The 23,260-nt window shown below is 38.9% G+C and overlaps 1 protein-coding gene across 7 annotated transcripts in view; it reads left to right on the top strand.

Annotated features, from left to right (window-relative positions):
- The window catches only part of Cul2 (cullin 2), a 74,986-nt gene extending 55,284 nt beyond the window's left edge, over window positions 1-19,702 (top strand). For 5 of the 7 annotated variants that reach the window (XM_074056374.1, XM_074056372.1, XM_074056370.1 and 2 more), the window contains 5 exons: window positions 7,329-7,395; window positions 12,341-12,543; window positions 14,868-14,969; window positions 15,898-16,014; window positions 17,192-19,702. In XM_074056374.1, coding sequence (XP_073912475.1) covers window positions 7,329-7,395; window positions 12,341-12,543; window positions 14,868-14,969; window positions 15,898-16,014; window positions 17,192-17,323 — 621 coding nt within the window. In that variant the 3' untranslated portion in view covers window positions 17,324-19,702. The remainder of the gene's footprint in view (window positions 1-7,328; window positions 7,396-12,340; window positions 12,544-14,867; window positions 14,970-15,897; window positions 16,015-17,191) is intronic. The other 2 variants (XM_074056369.1, XM_074056368.1) reach the window with 1 other exon arrangement.
- The last annotated feature ends 3,558 nt before the right edge of the window (window positions 19,703-23,260 follow it).

The raw sequence follows: 23,260 nt of genomic DNA, 5'->3' as shown, positions 1-23,260 counted from the left end.
GTAATACTTATTTCTTCCCTGCAGTTAAGGAAAATAATGTGAAGTGTTCTAAAAAAAAATTTATTGAAGCTGGCAATTTCAAGGGAAAATTACTTTAAACTGATAAAGCTGGCTGAGTGGCTCAGGTGGTAGAGGACCTGCCTAGCAAGCATGAGGCCCCGAGTTCAAATCCCAGTGTCACCAAAAACTTTGACAAAACACAAACCTTAGAATGCTGACCAAAATCCTTCTACAGAGACCATGATGCTGGGGTCTAGCTCAGTGGCAGAGGACTTGCTTAGCTTTCACAAGGCCCTGGATTCCATCCCAAAAAGAGAAACAGAAACAGAGACACTGTGGAGCTAAATCATTTTTTAAACAACCATATGGAGCTATAAGTCATACAACATGCAGTTTACCCACTTAAAGTGTACAATTTCAGTAGTTTTATTATTTTTTCAGGTGCTCAAATTTTAATTCTTACAAAATACTAAAGTTATAAACCCCAAGTAAACAGATGTACATCTTCATATATACAAACTTTTTTCAGTGTTTCCAGTACAGGTTAAGTGTCCCTTATCAGGAATGCTTAGGACCAGAGTAATTTTGGATTTGGGATTCTGTTCAGAGTTTGGAATATTTAAATGCACATAAGGATCCAAATCTTAACACAAAATATATATTATGTGCCATAGCCCACAGGTGATTTTATGCAATATTTGTCGCACACCTGCATTTTGAATTCCACCCATCATATGAGGTCACGTGTGAATCTTGTGGTGACAAGTTGGCACTCAAAGGTTCAGATTTTGGAGCATTTATATTTTTGTATTAGGGACAGTGAACCTGAAGTATAATCACAGAATTCGGCAACCATAACCACAGTTTTAGACTGTCATTGCCCCAAAAGAAACACTCCACTCACTAGCAGTCACTCTCCCTTTCCCCTTAATTTCTTCCTTCTTCCCCTACTCTAGGCCATCTGTTTCTTGTCTGTACAAATTTGCCTATCTCAGACATTTCATATAAATGGAATCAAATTTTTTGACTACACAGTGTTGACATACCATAATGTTAAGGTTCACCTGTGTTGTAGTATATACATACTAACACATTTATTCCGTTTTATTGCCAAATAATATTCTGTTGTATGGATATCCACATTTTGTTCATCCATTCATCAATTGATGGACATTTGGGTTTCTGCTTTTTTGTATACAGATAATGCTGCTAAGAACATTCATGTACAAGTTTTTGAGTGGAGATGTTTTCATTTCTGATGAAACTGACAATTTTGATTCTCTAAAGTTTTGAAAGGCAGTTTTTTCCAGAGAAAATTTTATCATCCTTTATTAGTTCCTTATTTTGGTGGTGACTTGTGGTTGTGATCCACTGAACTATACTGTTATTCATTACATTGTTGCCTAGGGATGTGAGCAATGGGTAGTTTCTGTCTTCTTTCTCTCTCTGGTACTGGGGGTTTGAACTCAGGGCCTGGTGCTGGCTAGGCAAGTGCTCTCCACTTGAACCATTCTGCAGCCCTTTTTGCTCTATTTTTAGATTAGGTCTCAAGTTTTTGCTCAGAGGTTGTTAGATGGTGATTCTCCTACCTATGGTTGAGAATAGGGTCTTGCTAATGTTTCTGACTGGGCTGCCCTCAAACCATGGTCCTTCCAATCTCTACTAAACAAGGGGGGTAGTGCATGCCTATAATCCTAGCTACTTGGGAGGCAGAGATCAGGAGGCTTGAGGTTCAAGGCTAGTCGGAACAAATAGTTCGAGAGACCCTATCTTGAAAATACCCAACACAAACCAGGGTTGGTGGAGTGGCTCAAGTGGTAGAGTGTTTATCTAGCAAGTGTGAGGCCCTGAGTTCAAATGCCAGTACTTACAAAAAAATAAATACATAAAAATAAAAGTTTCAAGATTCCTCAATTACCAGTAGAGGGAGTTTTTCTCCCTCTAGTAAATCCAAGTTTTCAACTACTCAGGACTAAAATTCATTTGCATATTCTATATTGTACAATGTTCATATGTAAATTAGTTCATCTTGCCATAGTGATTTGTATTTTTAAAATATTAATCTTAAATATAGTTATTTATCAAAAACTACTTCTATTTTATACATCAGTATCTTAAAACTATAATACAAATAAACCAGGCACTGGAGGCTCACACCTATAATCCTAGCTATAGGGCAGAGATCAGGAGGAAGCCCTGGCAAATAGTTTGTGAGACCCTATCTTAAAAAAAAAAAAAAAAACCCATCACAAGAAAGGGGCTGGAGTGGCTCAAGGTGTAGGCCCTGAGTTCAAGCCCCAATACTGAAAAAAAACAAAACAAAAAACTGCAAATAAACAGACTTCTGAAATAAACAACCTAATGATGCATCTTAAGCTCCTAGAAAAACAAGAACAAACCAAACCCAAAACCAGCAGACAGAGAGAAATAATAAAAATCAGGGCCGAGATAAATGAGATCAAAACCAAACAAACTATACAAAGAATCAATGAAACAAAAACTTGGTTCTTTGACAGGATTAACAGGATCAGCAAACCCTTAGCCAACGTGACAAAATGGGGTTGGGAAGAAGACACAAATTAATAAAATCAGAGATGAAATAGGGAAGATAACTACAAATACTAACAAAATCCAGATAATCATTAGAGAGTACTTCAAAAAGTTATATTCAAGTAAACTGGAAAATGTAGATGAAATGGACAAATTCCTAGATGCATATAACCAACCAAAATTGAACCAAGAAGATATTAAACACCTGAATATTCCTATTACATGCAATGAAATTGAAGCAGTAATAAAGAGTCTCCCTATAAAGAAGAGCCCAGACCTGATGGATTAACAGCTGAATTTTACCAAACCTTTAAAGAAGAACTAACACCAATACTCCTCAAACTTTTCCAGGAAATAGAAAGGGAAGGAACACTACCAAATTCATTCTATGAAGTCAGCATTACATTCATTCCAAAACCCAATAAAGATGTAGCCAAGAAAGAGAATTATAGACCAGTATCTTTAATATAGATGCAAAGATTCTCAACAAAATACTGGCAAATATCATGACCAAGTTGGTTTCATTCTAGAGATGCAAGAATGGTTCAACATATGTAAAAATCTATAAATGTAATACAACATATAAACAGAAGTAAGGACAAAAACCACATGATCCTCTCAGTAGATGCAGAAAAAGCCTTTGATAAAATCCAAAACCCTTTCATGATAAAAGCTCTGAAGAAACTAGGAATAGAAGGAAAGCTCCTCAACATAATAAAGGCTATATATGACAAACCTAGAGCCAACATCATTACTAAATGGAGAACAACTTAAACCATTCTCATTGAAGTCAGGAATGAGACAGGGTTGTCTGCTTTCTCCATTCCTGTTCAATATAGTTTTGGAATTCCTAGCCAGTGCAATAAGACAAAAGCAAGAAATAAAAAGGATCCAAATAAGGAAGGAAGAAGTCAAAGTGTCCCTATTTGCAGATGACATTCTCATTATATACAGAAACCAGTAGCTTTTCTACGTACCAACAATGCACAGACCGAGGAGAAAACCAGGGAAACAATCCCATTTACAATAGCCTCAAAAATGATAAAGTGCCTTGGAGTAAATCTAATGAAAGGAACCAAAGACCTTTTTAATGAAAACTATAAATCACTGAAGAGAGAAATCGAAGAAGACATCAGAAGATGGAAAGAACATCCATGCTTGTGGATTGGTAGAATCAATATTGTGAAAAACAGCCATACTACCAAAAGCAATCTACATGTTCCACACAGTTCCTATCAAAATTCCAATGACATTCTGCACAGAAATAGAAAAAGCAATTGTGAAATACATATGCAAACACAAAAGACCTTGAATAGCTTAAGAAATTCTGAGCAGAAAGTCCAATGTTGGAAGCATTATAATACCCAACTTCAAACTATTCTACAGAGACATAACAGTAAGAACAGACAGGAAGACCAGTGGATCAAAATAGAAGGTCCAGACATAAACCCATGCATTTATAGCCAAATGATCTTTGACAAAGGAGCACAAAACACGTGGTGGAGAAAAGACAGCCTCTTCAACAAATGCTTCTGGGAAACTGAATGTCCACATGAAGAAGACTGAAACTAGATCCCTGTCTTTCGCCCTGTACCAAAATCAACTCGAAGTAGATCAAAGACCTTAATTTAGTGCTTGAAACTTTGAAACAACTCCAGGAAGCAGTAGGAAATTCACTGGATCAGATAGGTATGGGGAATGACTTCAGAAACAGAACTCAAAAGGCTCAGCATCTAAGAGAAAGAATGAACAAATGGGACTCATCTGATAAGAGACTAATATCCAGAATCTATAGGGAGCTCAAAAAACTCTGCCCTCAAAGAATCAACACTGCATTGAAGGAATGGGCACATGAATTAAACGGAATTCTCAAAGGAAGAGGTACAAATGGCCAGTAAATACATAAAGAAGGGTTCAACTTCCCTGGTTATAAGAGATGTAAATCAAAACAACACTTAGATTTCATCTCATCCTGGTTAGAATGGCCATAATCAAGGGTAATAACAACAAATGCTGGTGGGAATGCACATAAGTATAACCACTATGGGAAGCAGTATGGAGATTCCTCAAAAAACTGGAAATAGAACTGCCATATGATCCAGTGATACCACTCCTGGGCATCTACCCAAAGGAAGGTAAGACAGGATATAGTACACCAGTGTTCATTGCAGAACTGTTCACAATAGCCAAGCTTTGGAAACAGGTGTCTTACAACTGATGAATACATCAAGAAATTATGGTATAGATACACAATGGAGTATTACTCAGCCATAAGGAAGAATAACATGTGGTTTGAAGGTAAATGGATGCAATTGGAGGACATTATGTTAAGTGAAGTAAGCCAGGATCAGAGACAAAAGCCACATGTTTTCTCTCATATGTGGAAGATAGATCCAAAGATAAACATATACACAAACAAGCATGATCATATACAAACTCAGATGTAGAACATGTTTGTAACAGTGGAACTACTCTATGGAACTCAGGAAAAGGAAAAGAAAATGATAGAGCGTAAGTAATATCACATAGCATAAGATGTGAAGTTAGAGGACATAAGGATATGTATTCAAAGCTGTTGAAAAACGGGGTGGGAGGTAAAGGAAGAAGTTGAATGGATCAAAGTAAAGTATACCCACAGTGGGTGTACATTGAGACACCCCTTTGAACATCAACTTAAATATTAATAATGAAAACCAGGACTGTAAAATAGGTACAGTGAGTGTGTCTCGGGGTGGGGAACTTTTGGGAGGGGGAGGATGAATGAAGGAGATTAAGATGAGGGTATATGGTAGATGGACTTCATATACCTTTATGAAATAGAGCAAAGAAACCTCTTAAAATTGCTTTAAGTGGGGTGGGGAGGGGGGTGAGGGGGAGAGACGATGTAGGCAATATAAATAATGTCTAATATAAGTCTAATTGGAATTGTCACTACAAATTCTCCCCCATAACAAATATATCCTAATAAAAATTTATTTAAAAATGCAAATGTATTAATTTTATTTTTCACTTTAAACCAATAAATCCAGCCGAAATGGTAGTTCACATCCGTAATCCCAGCTACTTTAGAGGGAGATATCCCAAGGATCACATTCAAAACCATCCCAGGCAAAGTGTTAGTGAGACCTCCATATAACCAATAAGCTGGGCTTAGTGGTCCTTGCCTATAATCCCAACTAGTCTGGAAGTATAGGTAGGAGGATCTCATTCAGAGGCTGTTCCTAGGCAAAAATGTGATACATATCTGAAAAAAAAAAAACTAAGCTAAAAAAAGATTGGGGACCTACTTAAGTACCTGCTTACTAAGCGTGGGGCCCCAAGTTCAAACCTCAGTACCACCAAAATAAATAAATAAATAAATAAATAAAATAAACCAACAAATTTACTGGTTTTCTTTTGTGCCTAGCTCACAAATGGGAGCATTATGAGAGAATTGTATAGTTAATATTGATACAGCTCTGTTAGAAGTGAGTAACTCAGTGAATATGAAATGTTAGTTTAAAGGCCCTTTCACATCTCCTTAGTACCTTTAGATGGTATTAGCAAAATGCTGTTTTTTAGTCTATTTTCTTTAAAATGAGAAATTTGTTAACACTTTTTTTATTGTTAATAAACTTTGGGTGTAAGGTTTTTTTGGTGGGGCTGGAGTTTGAACTCAGGGCCTCAAGCTTGCTAGGCAGGCAAGTTTGAGCTTCTCTGCCAGCATTAACAAACTTTGGTACTACAAGTATTTAGTAATATAATCATACAAGGTCTTATAACTTTTGTCTTGGAATACCAGATGAATTGAAATGATCTCATTTGGAGTTGATTCTTTGTTCTCGATCAGTTATACTATGAGAATCTTTGCAGTCACATTTCAGATTAAAGGTGGAGGTGGTTTTTTTTTTGAGGGTAGACATTTTGCTAGTATCAGTTGCTGGGTAAAACCTAGCTATCCCAGCTTCTCAAGATTAGGCCAACTTCACTAAACTGCTGAGAGCGCTCATCAGTTCTCTTGGTCATTTCACTGGAAGGAGTGAGCGTAGCACAGCTGAGAGATTAGCTGCTAGTTGCTTTTTTTAAATGTATTTTTCAAAGTACAAAGGTAAAGTTGGTGATGCAAATAAAAACCTTCAGTATGTTGCTTATGGCACATCATGCTAACAGTATGCCCCTAATCCTGAACTGGGAAGAAAAGTAATTACAGTGTATTTGTCTACCTTTGTATAGGCAGTTGTCTAAGCTACTTCCCCTCGACTTTTTTCTTTCACAGTACCACAATTGAACTAGGGCCTTAGGCCTGCTAAATAGGTACTCTTCCACTTGAGCTACATTCCCAGCCCATTTGCTTTGAGATGGTGATCTCCACTGTGCCTGGTCAGGGAGGCCATGAACCCCTGGGCTTGGCCTCAGCCTCAGAAGGAGCTGGGCTGTGGTGCATACCACCCATCTAGCCATTCTGCTTTTAATGTTTCTACTTGGATCAGATGCATGTGTGTATACAGGGGCCTCAACGCAGGAGATGCTGCTAACTTAGGAACAAAGTGTTAAAGTTATTCTGTGAAGTTGGGTGGTTGTATTGAAAGTGTTGTGCCAGTATATCTCAAAAGAAAAATCTGAGGTATTTGTGTGATCCATTCCAAGAATGTGTTTAAAGTGTGAAGGTATGTACCCTCTCTGTGGGATATAATGTTTCTAACATGAACATATTTACATTTTTAGTGTGATGATAACTAGGTAAGTTGTAGTAGCTAAAAATAATTTGATTATTTTCCTTTTTTTTTTTTTTTTTACAGTTTGAATTATTTTATAGCCAGCATTTCAGTGGAAGGAAACTTACATGGTTACATTATCTCTGTACAGGTAAACTGCACTTAATTATAGCTGGTTTAATGAAATTTAACTATTATTGTGTTAACTTAGGAGACTATTTCCTATAGCCTAATTATAGTTTTTATTATTTATTTTGATTGTCCTGAGATTTCAATCTAGGGACTCACACTTCTAATTACAGTTTTTTAATTGTTCTCCTCCCTCTACCTTTCTGGTTACCATTAGAGCAACTAATAATGAAACTCAAGCAAAGCACTTTTTAATAGTATTTTAGAACTATGCTGCTTATAATATTGCTATTAGAGAAATTTTTAATTTTACATTCCTATAGCCAAGCACCATTTCTGTAGCTGACTTGGGTCAGCTGTTCCGACAGATACTTTCTTTGATATGCCAGGTATCTTTGGAAGTTTGAGTAACTATTTGCATCATTAGGAGACTGGCCATTTGAAACCAGAGTTTTGGACCCTAGGTCCAAATGTCAGGCTTCCAAACGTCACATTTAGCCACTGGCTCCTGTTCGCCAAATAAAGAGATGCGGGTGAAGGGCACAAAAATGAGATTTACTATGGCCAGAACAAGCTGTGGGAAGAGGCAGAGTTAGCACTAAGCTCATCTTTAGCCATCTTTGGGGTACAAAAGTGAGCTTTGACTTTAAATAGACAAAGAATTAGGGCAAGGGACAAAAGGTATACATAGTTAAATAGTCCCAGTCACCAGTGGTGGAATGGGCCTGGTTGGCCATAATCTCAGTCTTTGTTCTTTGAGGGTTCTGGAGTTGTTAGTGCTGTCATCATTTGCAATCTGGTTCCCATGAGATGATTACTGCTGCTCCTGCTCATTATAGGTAATTGTCCCTTTTTAGAGGGGTGGTCTGTGCTGCAAGGCTCTGCTGTATCTTAGGGGTAGTTTCAGTCCCTTGTCATAAAAAGATATTACCAATCATACCTATCTTTTCATGATTCCAAGGTGGCTGCAGGAGAGAATAGCTCAGAGCAAAGGTCAACAGGTACAAAATGGAGACAAGGATGCCAAGCTTTTCTCCTGATTTTAGCTAATTCATGGGGCCAAGTACAGAGTCAGTGCCTTTCAGCAAAAGTAATTTAGGCACCTCTTCCAATACTATGAGCTGCAGTTTTCAAGAAATTCCAAATTAATTTCTCATAGTTTCCATTGTAAGAAAACTTAGTCACAACCTAATATCTTTCTTTGCTTTTTGGAAAAGTGGGGCCTACCTTTTGATGTAGAGTTAACACCTAAACATTTGAAGACTGTGTTCAATTGCTCTGAGTTGCCCAAAGATGTTAGCCAGAACAAATGCTCTCGGATTTTTTTTCTCCTTTTACCAAACTGCTATGAAGTGCAATGAATCAGCTTTTGACTTACACAAAAAGTGAAGGATGTATGTGTCAACAGTATCTATTAGAAATGGTACAAGATTTCTTGTTAGCTTTATAACCTTTATTAGGAAATTCTCTTTTTGTCTACTCACCTAAAAAAGATCATATCTAAATACATACTTGCCATTTGTTTGCCTTTTGGAATATGATAACTCATCCTGCAGTGATATATATTGCAAGTTTATTGATATTCTTAAGTGATTGATTGATAGTTGACATTTTATTTTATTCATAATGTGAATTTTTCTATTAGTAAACATAATTTCAAGAAAAAAACATTTTCTGGATTAGTGTTTTAGACATTATGTTTTTCTTTTTGTTGTTGTATTAGTTTGGGGTTTTTTTTGTTGGTGTTGGTGTTTTGTTTGAAATACAAACTCAGTATGTAGCCCAGGCTGGCCTCCTGAGTGCTGAGTGGATTATAGCTGTGCACCACTACCAGCTAGCTGTTATGTTTCTTTTTTTTTTTCAGTACTGGTGTTTGAACTCAGGGCTTACACCTTGAGCCACTCCATCAGCCCTTTTTTCTGTTAGGTGTTTTTGAGGTAGGGGCTCAAGGAATTAATTGCCCAGGGCTGGCTTCAAACCAGGATCTTCCTGATCTCTGCCTCCTGAGTAGCTAGGATTACAGTCATGAGCCACTGGCACCCTGCTTGTTATGTTTCTTAAGAAAACTGGTATATCTTAATGTTGTTGAATTTAATTTGCTTTACCTCTTGAGCCATGCACCAGTCCTTTTGTTTTTTTCAGGCAGACCTTGAGCTAACTTTGCTGGGGCTGGCCTCAGTCTTCACTTCTCCTGTCTCCACCTGTTGAGTAGCTGGGATTGCAGGCATACTGTACCATGCCTGTCTTTTTTTTTTTATTCTGGGAATTGAACTCAGGACCTTCCCCATTCTAAGCAAGCCCTCTGCCTCTTGTGTCCCACAGCCAGCCCAGGTAGTTTTACTATTATTTGCCAAGATCAAATCAGGCAAAACTGCAGAAATGAAAGCCACGGTGTATTATTTCATAGACCTTAAAATGTAGTGATTGTGTCATTGTCTGGATTCTACTTGTTACTCTACTTAAAAAGCTAAAAGTGGTGAGGGGGTCTTTATATTGTTTGGTGTGGAATCCACGTCCACTTCTCCCTGGTTTTCCCCAAAGAAACATTACTAGCTGTTCTTATGCAATTCAAAGGAATTATATTTGTTTTTTCCCCACTTCCTCTCCCTACCACCTACCCCACCCCTGTCCTTAGCACTCTGTGACAAATGCTTTAAACAGCCCAGCTCCCTTGTCCTGTGGAGTATCCATTGTCTTGAATTTGTCATAACTTTTCCTGGTGATGGCTTTTGTTTTCTTTTCCTTATACTCTATGTAAAGTGGAAATTAGGTCACAACATTTGATCATACTCAGATTGAGTGTTATCAGCAAGGAACACTTGTGCTAAAAAAGGCCCCCTTTCTCCTTTTCAATTCATAGGGGATCTGAAGGGTGACATTTTAAAGTCACATATAAGCACTCTGTTCCAGGATTATTTTACCTGGCTTAGTTATTTTATGACTGATTGAAAGATGGTGATATTCTGTTATTCCTCTACCATTTATTAGCTGACAGCCATCCTTTAAAGAAAAGCTTTCTCTAAGAGAGTAGGGAGCTGGCAGAGACAATGGGGATTGACTTGAAGCTGCAGAGTTGTGCCCACACTTTCTCATGATTGCAAATGCCTCACAAATGATGGTTGGCTAACTTAAAAAGTATATGTGCATCAAGATTTTTATTTTTGTTTTTAGTCTAGCATTTCTCAACCTACTGTGCAGGTTAAATTACCACCTTTGGTCATTTTCATTTTCTGTTTCTCTGGCAGAAATTAAGTGAATTGATCAAATTTGGGGTTCCTGCCCACAGATTCCTCTATGCTTTTTTGCTATGTGCTGACTATGAAGAGATAGTGCTGAAGAAAGTGGGAAGGGCCCATGTGTCTGATCCCTGATATTTTATTGAAAAACAGCAAGAAAAGGCATAATATGAAAACTATTTCTCTCTCTCTCTTTTTTTTTTTTTTTTTTTTGTGGTACTAGGCTTTGATCTCAGGCCTGCCATTTGTCCTCTGGCCCTTTTGCTTTAGTTTCTTTTGTACACAGGGCCTCACATACTTTGTTCAGGGCCAGCCTTGGACAGCATCCCTTCTCCCCATGCCTGCTGCCTTGCTGCAATCACAGGCATGAAGCACCATGCCCAGCTTGTGTGTTGAGATAGGGTCTTGCTAAGTTTTTGCCCAGGCTTGTCTAGAATGGTGATCCTCCCTATCTCTGCCTCCCAAGTATCTGGGATGGCAGGCTTGGGACACTCAAACCTGGATTATTTTTCTCTTTTTTAAGTATTGTAGAATGAGCTTAATAGTAGGTAAACGGTACTTTTGGTCCCTTACTTGCATTATGTCCTAATGCTGTTTGAGTTCTTGTGGTGTGAAAGACTATTTTGTGGGGAAGTGACACCCTGGCCACAGTCCCATTGAGTCATCCAGGTTCTTGATGAATTATTTTATAATTCCTTCCAACAGTCTTTTGAGTAGCTAGTCATTAAAAAATATTAAAAGGCAATTAATACAATTTTTTGTTCTTAACACATTATCCCAACTTAAAGTTCTTAACACATTATCCCAACTTAAAGTATTAGTCAAGTCCTTCAAGTATTGTCAAGTATTAGTACTGCATTTGTAATGACAATTTGTGAGAGCTGGATATTCTAATTAGTATTTTAAAACTTCTTTCATAAATAGGAGATTTGGATTTTCCTGTCCAAATACTTCTGAAAAATATTTCTGAGTATTATTTTTCTGAAATAGCTAAGGTGCGAATGACAATAATGATAGTGAGAGTTGGCCATTTGTGCATTACTGAGTGGGGCAGTTGACTGATACAAAGTCTGATTATGTAATGAACACACAAAATCTTGATTAGAGTTACTATCATCCCAGAATTGGATGTAATCTTTAGGGGTCATTTCATGTAAAGTGCAGCTTCCTTGAATTAAAATGAAGAGTTTTAAATCAAATTTCATGCTGGTTTAGTTTGTAGTCTGTTAAACAGTCCAAGAATATACACACTCTCTCCCCTTGTCTGTCTGTCCATTCTTCCTTCTCCCACTCCTTTTATTGTTTTTCCTGCCTAAGCCTTAGCTTTCCTATTGATATTTAAAAGCTTTGTTTAAACCTACTGGCAAGATAAAATAGATTACTTGATTTTTAAATTTTTTATTAGCATATAATAGCTGTACAGGGGGATACATTGTGATATTTACATATGTACTTACAATATAGCTTAGTTAGAGTTACCCCTCCATCATTCTCCTTCTTTCCCCTTCCCTAGATTAACTGATTTATACTACATATTCAAAACCAGTAAGACCCCTGCTCCCTGCAAACAAAACAAAATCCACATTGTTAGCAGGAATGGTTAATAATGATTTAAAAGTCTTGTCTCACTGTTTTCAGAGAAAAGTCTGAAATAAATAGATATTACTCAGTGACTTTGAAATGTTTCTTTGAATGGTCAGTTTACTATTTCCATTTTCATTTTAAATGTAGGTGAAGTTAAAATGAACTATTTGGGCAAACCGTATGTTGCTATGGTTACGACATACCAAATGGCGGTTCTTCTTGCCTTTAACAACAGTGAAACTGTCAGCTACAAAGAGCTTCAAGACAGCACGCAGATGAATGAAAAGGAACTGACCAAAACAATCAAATCATTACTTGATGTGAAAATGATTAATCACGACTCAGAAAAGGTATGTGGTAATTTTCCCAAAGAAGTTAAGTATTATCAATATGAAAAGCTTTTTCATGGGATCGCTGCTGCAGTTGTGGAAAGACCGTGATTAGCTGTGTGCCAGCCAGCTCATCACAGCTCTTGAGTTTCTGGAGTCAGAGAGAAGGCTGTCTTAGCCAGTGCCTATGTGTGCTCTTACTAGTTTCTTTGCCCTGTACTGTGACAGCTGACTGCAAAATTGTAAAAGAATTGCCTGGAGGATTGTGCTTGAGGGTTTTAACCTAGTCTACATAACTCTGGGGTTTTTTGCATGTGTTTATCAGTTACTTTCATTTTGTGGTTCTGAATGATAGCCTCCTGAGGTCTACACGTGCATTCCATCCCAGGTGCTCTCAGGAACCTGGATGTCAGGTCTCAGACCTTAATGTCTATTCATTTTTCTGGCATCCCTAAGAGTATGATGACATTTTTCATAATTGAACAACTACAAATGGCATATATTCTGAAATTACTATCAATCTTTTCTTAATTTTGAGAAATGATTGATTTTTTTTTCCTGACATCAGAATCTTAGTATATGCTCTTAATGTTAAAAGATTTTAATAAGTTAATTCATTTTAACTTTTAGGCATTAAGTGCTTTAAAAGTTCTCCCCCTTAAAACATGGTACTTACAAAATATGAAGAGATTATTTGTTTGCACTTTAAATTTTATGAATCTGCCGGTTCCTCAGCAGTTTCTTAGGTGATGATTTACTGTTGATCCTTCAGCCACGAGCCTCTTTGTCCTGCTGTCAGAGACATTCCACTACAATAGGTCCACCTTGCTCACACTTGCGAAGCAGGCACTCTACTACTTGAGCCACTCCAGGCCTTTCTTGTGTTGGGAGTTTTTGAGATAGGGTCTCAAACAGGAGTTATCACCAGCCTAGACTGTGATCCTCCTATTGGTGCTTCCGCGAGTAACTGGAATGACAGGTGTGTACCACAGCACCCAGCCATTGGTTGAGATGGAGTCTAAGAACTTTTTGCCCAAGGTGGCCTCCAATTTCCATCCTCCTGATCCTGATCTCCTACTCCCGAGTAGCTAGGATTATAGGCTTGAGCCACTGAACCTGGCCCCCATCCTTAATTTTACTAAAATATGCTCCCCAAAAGGAAATGGAACTCAAAAATCAAGGTAAAAGTTAACATGCTTAATTTAAGCAATAAAGTGACAATTTTAGATTGTTGGACAGCAGCCTGTCTCTAGTGGAAGTCGAATGGCGTTATGTGGAAGATGAATCAAGTTTGCAGTATTAAAGATCATGAAATAAGAACTAGTTTCTTGAGAGCATCATTAATGTGCATGACAGTAATTTTTATGACAATAATATAACCTCCTTGGGGTTTCAAGTCATGAATGCTCAGGCTTACTGCACATACGGTACAGGTAAATTTGCGTAATTTTAGGATACTGAACTCTGCATCCTGAGGATTTGTGGTTTTTCCTCAACAGCCATCTCCTTGGAACGATGTACCCACCAATACCAAGAGTCTACTGTATATGGGAGAAGTTTTGTTTTTGTTTTTGTGCTGCTGGGGTTTGAACTCAGGGTCTGCATCTTGAACCACTCCATCAGCCCTATATTTGTGATGGGTATTTTCGAGATAAGGTCTTGGGAACTATCTTCCCAGGCTGGTTTCAAATCGTGATCCTCCTGATCTCTGCCTCCTTAGTAGCTGGGATTATAGGCAGAACTACCAGCGCCTGGCTGAGAGACTTTCTTAAGCAGTCACAGAAAGTGTTGTTCTAAAAATTAGCAACTTTCAACTGAAAAAGGGCTACTTGCTTCTCACGTTTTGAAGAAGTAAAACATGGATTAAAGAGTCAACCTGTCTCTGTCCCCCCATGATCACAAAGAATTGGTGCTCTGTGCCCTGGAAACAGCTTTCTGCTCTAGTTGTGCTTACCAGGAGCATTTTGTTATTGCAACATTTTAAAAACATTTGATTGTTTGGTTTTTCAGAATGGGATGATAGAAAAGTTGTGAGCCTTGGTATTTCCTACAAATTAAAATGTTAAATCCTGTTCATTTAAGCAGTATGCAAAGATAGTATAGTTATTAGTTGGACCTGAAAATTGTTTCTTACTAAATGTAAACTGATGATTGTGACAAATAAAAAATTAGAAAAGAATTGCTTTTTGCTTGTTTGCTTAGCAGAAGACAATTTTTCTCTCCAGTTCAATAATTTTATGTTAAAAATTGTGAGAATTTAATTCTTCTTTGTTGATCATTACTTAATTTCATGTCATATAGTAAGCTCTTAATAATTTAATTTTGTAAATGCATTTTTAATGCAGGAAGACATTGATGCAGAGTCTTCATTTTCGTTAAATATGAACTTCAGCAGTAAGAGAACAAAATTTAAAATTACTACATCAATGCAGAAAGATACACCACAGGTAAGTGTTTTTGAATGGTTCTCTTGGAGTTTTTTAAGTATTGGACTTTACAAATGCAGTTTACACTGAGATCATGCAAAGCTCATTAAAATGTCAGGTATGGTGAGTAGGTCTGGAGTGGGGTGTAGACTCCTGGATGAGCCAGTGTGTATAACTCTTGATTTCTTTTTAACTTCAGCAGTGATTATTGCTTTGGTCTGTGATACCTGGTTGTACCACAGATGTTCCTGGTTGCCTCCTGTGTTCAAACCTGGGACTTAGTGTAGAATGTGAAGGAAATGTTAGATTTCAAGGCTCTCTCCAGAAAATTCTTTCTCTATGATGGAGACATATGTTTATTAATCTCCCTGAACTTTGAACCCTGAAATGATCCTGCAGGCTAATGAATAATTGGCCAAACATGGATTGTATTTGAGTTTTAAAAGTTACCATAATGGCCTTATTCCTGTGGTATGGCCTGCCTCTCAATCTGTGTTTCCTTATGCTCCTTGGAGATATCCTCTCTGTGGCCATCCTTCCTGATTGCTCTGCTCTAGCCAGATAAAACCCTGCCCCACCCTTCCCTTACAGCCCAAGCTAGTATGCAGTTGGAACCATTTAGTGTACTTGCTGCAATCCATCTAAAAGCATTGTTATACAGAGTCTAGTCACTGATAGAAAATTACTTGAATATGATTGTTTCACTTAAGCCCTGCTTTACTGCCATTTACATCATCAGAATAGTTTACAATAGTGTTAATTTTTAAAAAATAACCTTCAACTTTAATCGTATTGATGAGGTATAATATTTTAGCATCAGTTATGATATTTGACATGGCATAGTGTATAAATTTGATGGTCATGATTGGTTGGAAATTTTTGAGCTCACTGATAAGATGAGTTAAGTAGCAATGTGTCATTTGCTATTTTTGTTTCTTCTGCAAACCAGGAAATGGAGCAGACCAGAAGTGCTGTAGATGAGGACCGTAAGATGTATCTCCAAGCTGCTATAGTCCGTATCATGAAAGCACGGAAAGTGCTTCGGCACAATGCCCTTATTCAAGAGGTAAAAAGGAGAACATCCTCAGTACTTCCCAGGTGGAGAGTACTACTAATGTACAGATTATCTGTTTCTTCTTAAAGGTGATACAGAAATAATATGATCCCCAAATAGAGTAAAGAAATATTCCATACTGGGTGCTGGTAGCTCACACCTGTAATCCTAGCTTCATAGGAGTTGAGACCTGCCCAGGCAATAGTTAAGAGACCTCATCTCCAAAATAACCAGAGCAAAATGGACTGGAGGTGTGGCTCAAGAATAGAGCTCCTGCTTTGCAAGTGAGAAGCCCTGAGTTCAAACCCCAGATCCATCCAAAATAAGAAATGTTCCCTTACTTGATGAGAATAGTACTCACTCTTGAGAAGATTAAAGTAACATTTGTGTGGCTTGAATCTAGAGATCTTTACTTACAGTATGCAGTTATTGAAGGACGTTGGCCATGTCAAACATGCCTTGATCTCATGTACACATGAGTGTCTGAGTGTCTGCCACCTGATGGATGCTGAGCTGGCCACTGGGGATGGAGTACAGAACACTCGTGATATGGCAGCTCCTGTGCAGTGCTCAGCAAGAGGGAGGAAATGCATTACTGAAACAAAGTGCAACTAAACTCAGCCATGTTCACATGCGCTGAAAGAAAGGCTCCAGTACCTTGAGAGTGCATGTAGAAGTACATGTATAAACAGCATGTCCGTGTTCTGCATTTATTTCCTTCACAGCATAAGCATTAGATTTTCCTTACTTTGCACAGAAAAAAGTTGATTTGAGCCCTGATGTCAAAATTGATCCAATCATTCTTTCCTTACCTATGCACTGCTTTGCTGTGTTTTAAAAAATCAGTATTTATGGCTTTCACTCACTTTGCTGTATCAGATCTATTTTGGATGATTTTTATTCAGTAGTTTAATGTAATTTCATACTTGGTTTTTCTCTTTGTGTGTGTGTGTGGAGGGGGTATGCCAGGGTTTTAACCCAGAACCTAATGCTTGCCAGACAGACACTCTGCCACTTGAACCATTTCCCCAAACCTCATACTTGTTTTAAATACCTTTCTCTTATTGGAATAGGTGCATTTGTTGAAATTTCAAGAAATTTGAGGCACTTCTCAGCTGATTGGCTGGAAGTAATTGTTCACTGCAGACTAATTTGCTGGTAGTTTGACTCCCATGTCTCTCTTACACAGGTGATTAGCCAATCAAGAGCTAGGTTTAATCCCAGTATCAGCATGATTAAGAAATGTATTGAAGTTCTGATAGACAAACAGTACATTGAGCGCAGCCAAGCGTCCGCAGATGAATACAGTTACGTCGCGTGAAGCCACTCCTCCAGTGTGATGTGAGAAGATCGTTGCCATCACCATTGGTGTGCTCCTGTGGGAAAAAGCAGGCCTGTGCCTCCATAATTTGATCATTTGGCAGCCCCTGTTTTTCTGCTGTTTACAACATCACCAGTGCCATGTCGTGAGCGTCAAAGAAAATGCCTAGAGATATTTCAAGCTCATGTCATTATGACATTTCTTAAAACTTTAAAGAATGAGTGAAGTGTTACTGAAATGTGGAATTTGGCTGGGTACCATGCTTTTTCTCCCCCTCACGTTTGCAGTTGATGTGGTTTTTTTTTTTTTTAATGTATCTTAAAGGACATAAAATAAAAACTTAAATATTGTAATATGACAGATAACCTAATAATTGTATCTACATTAAAATGACAAACATGATATTGCTGCTTGTCAAATAAAAAAATAAAGAAATAGAATGCCTTTTTTATGTGGCTGGAATATCAGGTTGACCACAACAGTACATGTGTGATCCTTCAGCTTCAGGTGCGTGTTTATCAGAGTAGTTTAATTTGCTTGGACTTCTTCTAAAGCCATGAAAATGTCTTGTGCGTAAAAATGCTTTATTTTTATGGATTAGAACTACACTGAATGTGAGCACTGTGCATATTGAGGTTCTCATGGTACTGGTGATATGTGTGTCACAGAAACAAAGCAGGAGGTAAATCCAGCAGGAGAGAAGTCCATGGTGAGCTCAAGCCTGGCAAAGAAGGATCTTTTCGTTAGAAGTTGTCTCAATTCTGTGTTGGTGATCCATCAGCTCTAACATAGAGCCATGCCCTGCTCTGCTTCCCTGAGTCGTAGGAGATCTGTACTTCCAGCACATTCCTTCCAGCTCTCCCACCTGTCGCCCTTGCACCCTTCTGTCACCATGCTCACAAGTCGGCATTACATTACCTAAACACCCTGAAGGTCTGTGGCACATCACACTAAGTGCCCTTTACACAGAGACGTGAAATTCCCTCACTTCGTTTCTTACAGGTCAACAGGGGTATTAATACTCTGGTCTTTTATATTTATACCTATCTACCACAGTCCCAGAGCGTTACGGTTTTTAAACTAGAATATTTTAAAGCATATCTCACATGGCTGTTTCACTTTTAACACTGCAGTTTGTATCTTTAACAGATAAGGCCTTTTAAAAAGAAGCTCCAGTATTACTCCCAACACTGTGGCTCATATTTGCACATTTTTTTCTGTTGAAAATGGCTTTTACAACTGGTTTATTCAATTGCACTGTTTCCAACTTGTGTCTCCTGAGCGTGTGTATAAGCTACTGAATTTATAATGATTTATCCGCTGTATTTCTCATTTTACTTTTGCCTTGAGAGGAAATAATGGCCAACCATATAACATTGTACATTCACTGTGAAAAACAAAATCCTTGTTTTAATAACTTGCTGGTAAGTTTTCCAAATTGGTTCCTTTTTCTTAAATATCTATTATTAAATTTAAGTCTTCCTTCTGGAATCTGATTGTCAACAAATACATTGAAAAACGGACAAAATACTTGTGCTGAGGTCTACAGAAACGACTGACAAGTTTAATGTACATTTTCTTCCCCTTTTACCTAAAAGGAAACCTGTCCCAGATGTGCTGTACAAGAAGAAGAGAGGCCAGAGACATTGAAGCAAGGAACCATGCAGAGAGGGTTTAGAGATCAGCCTACCTTCCCTGCCTCCGGCAAGAGCTGCCCTCTGATGTTAGACAGACTGAAGTGCGCTGGCTCAGGGAGGACTGAGCAGGCCCCCTGTACACCACCCCATGCTGTGGGCAAAGCTGGTCAGCTCTGGAAAGAAAAGAGGAAGGGACAAGGGTTTTTTTCCCCACTTTATCATAGAAGTCAAGTTATGTGAGGAGAATTCTCCAGTTTTTAAATCATGAATGCTAATGTAATTAATGTATTTTATAGCCAGACACAGGCAGCCATTGTTAACATTCCATCCTTGCTTTTTAAAACCAAGTACTTCGGTGCAGATTTACTATGGTTTAGTCCAATATGCTATGGAAATTTGCTTTAATATAAACAACAGACACCTTGGGTTTGTGTTTTATTTTCTGACCTATATATGCTACAATGCCATAATATATTGACTACAGTCTATGACAAGTATTTCCACGTGCTGTTTTGTTTAATCTTTGGATAATCTTTTGGATAGGCAATGTTTCTTAGTTTTGTAGACTAGGAAACTAAGCTGCATATAAGGACACTCCCGTGAACTTCAGAAGCGGAATTTAAATGTCATTCAGAGCTGTGGACCTCATATAGTCTTTTTGTAGAATTGCCTGTAAGAGAAATGGCAAACAACTCCACTTCGTACATAAAATTTTTTCCTGACTTTTAACAATAAAAATTTGTTTCTAGTTAAATAATGTGTGCTAAACACTTCATACTAGTTTCCTAAAATACTGAAAATGGTATACATATCAGTGGTTAAGGGACTTGTTTGTACAGCGGATTCATGCCAAAAGATACTTGCAAATTAAGTATTTGACATCCAGGGCTGAGGGTGTGGCTCAAGTGGCAGAGCACCTGGCTAGCAAGTGCAAGGCCCTGAGTTCAAACCCCAGTTCCATCTCCCACCCCGCAAAAAAAAATTTTTACATGAACATGTAAAAGCATAAAACATTTATTTCACAATGCGTGCATACATAACAGTTGTCATTCAAAGTTCTTGAGCTACTAAAGTTAGTAGCAAAGGATAAATATTTGGTGCTTAATATTTTGTTCCAAGAAAAATTCTTGGTTGAACAAGACCAAAGTAAAGATGTGAACTTGGAAATTACTAGTGCTAACTAACTGCTGTTGCACACGGCTGTAGCCAAGTGAGAGGAAGTCAGCATGGGGCCCACGTGCTCAAGGTTGCTGTTTGTGAAAGTGGGCAATCCTTAGATGAGTTATACAATGCCATGCTACAGAATTCCCGAAAGCTGGGACTCTGCTGAGGACAAATGTGATTCTGTAGTATCTAGGAAATCCCGAGGGTCTTTTCTCTTCCTCAGCACCCCATCCACAGTGAGAGGCTTGGTTTTAGGCTCCTGGTGCTTTTGAGGTACCGGAGTAGAGCAGATAGCCGGAGTGGAGCAGGTAGCTGGTTACAGTGTCCAAGACTGCTGCACAGATCCCGAGGCTTGGAACCTCACCCACAGAGGCTTTTTGATGCTTTCTCATTTCTCTGACACTAGCCCACTTACCAGTGACCTGGTTAGATGTGATCAGAGAGCAGTTACTCGCAGGTGAATATATTGCATACAGAAAAGCAGGAACGAGAGGGTGTTTTTTTTGAGTCCATGTATATTCTAGGATGGGTCTTGTGTATTTCAGTGAGTGGCCTTGTCGCCCCACTTTGAAGAGGGCTGTGTAGAGAGCCAGGGTAGTTGAGTCAAAAGGACGTCTGCCATATGGTTAGTATTGGGTGGGATTTTCTTTTTTTGGCAGTACTGGGATTTGAACTTGGAGCCTGTGCCTGTAAGCCCTCTACCAGCTGAGCCATGCCACTGGCCCTCTGTCTTTAGTTTTTGTAGATAAGGTTTTGAGCTTTTGCCCCAGCTGGCCTTAGACTGCAATCCTCTTACCTCCACTCCTGAGTAGCTGGGATTACAGGTGCTGCTACCAGCACCTGTAATTACTTCTTTTTATGTGAAACCTCGTTTGATTTTTTTATTTTTATACTTCAAAAGTTTTGTTAGCAATATTAGTTTATAAAGAAATGGGGTTTGCTAGGTTTCCACACATGCATATGAAGGGACTTTGATCACGTTCACACCTCTGTTATCCTTTTTTCCTTCCACATTCCTAATAGCTCCCACTTTCATCTTTCAAAGAGAGTGCATGTAACACTCATCTTTATGAGTCTGGCTTACTGTATGTAACATGATCCTGATTCCATCCATTTCCTGCAAACACCACGATTTCACTCTTCTTTATGACTGAGTAATACTCCATTGTGCATATACCCTACATCTTCTTTATGTCGTTGGACATGGAGGCTGACCCCATAGCTTGGCTGTTGTCAACAAAGCTGTAATACACGTGGGTGTGCAGTTACATGATTATTTTTTTCTAGTCACGAATCGTTATCGAACACTGGTTATGCCCTCAATTGTTCTGGAAAATTTAAAGATATTTATCAACAAAAGGAAGGGACCTTTGAGAAGGAGTGTAAGGGAAAGCTTGCTTTTTACAGTGCTGGGAATTGAACTAAGACCCTGTGCGTGCTGTGGCCTGCCCCTCGCTCCACGCGGAGCCCTTGTCACAAACCCTGCAGTGTAGACTGAATGTTTTCTTTTTCTTCACTCTTAGCAGCTAACTATAGTTACAGTCATTAAAGCGTTAGGGCTGTGTTGGAGTTTGTACCCCTGAGGAAGGAGTAGTTCAGTGGGCTGTTATTTTTACACTGGATGGGCAAATTGATGTTTTCCTTTAAAAAAAGGAAAACCTTTGGGTAGTACAAGAAAAAGATGAAAGTTTTCTGTGACTTTCATAACCAGCTCTGCTCAGGTATCAAACTGGCTCATGCGTAGCACGGGTCTATGCCGAAAGCCTCCGTGGCTTTGCGGGTGTAGCTTTCTTAGTTTGTTTGAATTCTAGGGAGGATAGGCGAGACGTGATAAGCAAAGATCTATTTTTATGGAAACCAAGCTGGCTTAGCATCAGTTGCACAGAACATTTGGCTCTGGTGGATGGTGCGGGATAACGCTTGCGCTGATGTCAAAGCTTTCATGTGGCTTTTTAGTGTGCCTCAGCTGTACACTGCTGCGGTCACAGGTCAGGCCGAGGCCGTGAGCTGAACATCTGAGACGCGCTCTTACATTTTAAAACAATCATCTCTAAATGTGGCATCCATGAAGGGTGAAGACCTCCAGGCACTCTCTAAGTGGTAAGTTGAAACTATGTGTCATAAAAAGTGAGGAAGGATGCTGGTGCCAGTAGCTCACGTGAGGTGCCATCTCAACAGAAAAAAAAGCTGGGCGTGGTGTCCTGTGCCCCCATCCCAGTGAAGGTGGGAAGCATAAAATAGGATCAAAGTCCAGGCCGGCCTGGATATAAAGCAAGACCCTGTCTCCAAAATAACCAAAGCATGACTTAAGCAGAAGGTCACCTGAGTTCAAATTCTAGTATTGCACGCACACCCAAAAAAAGGCAAGTGCCTGCCTTTCAACTTGTAAATTATATGAAGGAACCATCCCACTGCTTCACAAAGCAGGAGAGAGCCATCCTTCATGTTAAGGAAGAGGTGTCCACAGCTGCCACCCTGTGGCTTTGAATCCAAGGGTCCTTTGGAGGCTGCCCTGTAGGAGGTCAGCCTTAGCTTAGGCAGTCAGCTCAACTCTCTGCCCACTCAGCAATCTACATCCCATCTGAGTAGATCTCAGCTCTGAGCTCAACTGGAAGTCCTGAAGCAAGCATCTGGGATTCTTTGGGAAGCAGAGAGCAAGGAAGAGAGAAGGACCAGGGAGCCAATGCACTGAATCCTCCCAATCTCTGTCTCCTGACTTAGCTAGGATTACAGGTGTGAGCCGCCATACTTGGCCTTTAAAATATTTTATATTTTAGTTAGGAGATCACTAAAGCTAATTTTAGGGCTAGGGGTGTAGTTCAGGTGGTAGAGGGCCTGCCTAGCAAGCACAAGGCCCTGAGTTCAAACTCCAGTACCACCAACAAACAAACAAACAAAACTATCACGGTAAAGCTAATTAAACACAGAATTTTCTAATTTTCCTTTTTAGAAGACTTAGAAAAGATAGTTCCCCAAGGAGTCACCATTTGAGGATGTTTGAAGAACATACACGTAAACAAAAAGCCAGATGCCCCATGGTGTGACTGATTGGAGTGTTTGGATATAGTAGATTGTCTCTAAGGTTTGTATTCAACCCATGTGAGACATTGACCTTCACTGTTCCCCAGGCACAGTC

The sequence above is a fragment of the Castor canadensis genome, chromosome 15 (genome assembly GCF_047511655.1).
Source record: "Castor canadensis chromosome 15, mCasCan1.hap1v2, whole genome shotgun sequence".
Lineage (NCBI taxonomy): Eukaryota > Metazoa > Chordata > Mammalia > Rodentia > Castoridae > Castor > Castor canadensis.
Note: the sequence above shows the minus strand (reverse complement) of the source record. Positions and strands in the feature narration are given on the sequence as shown.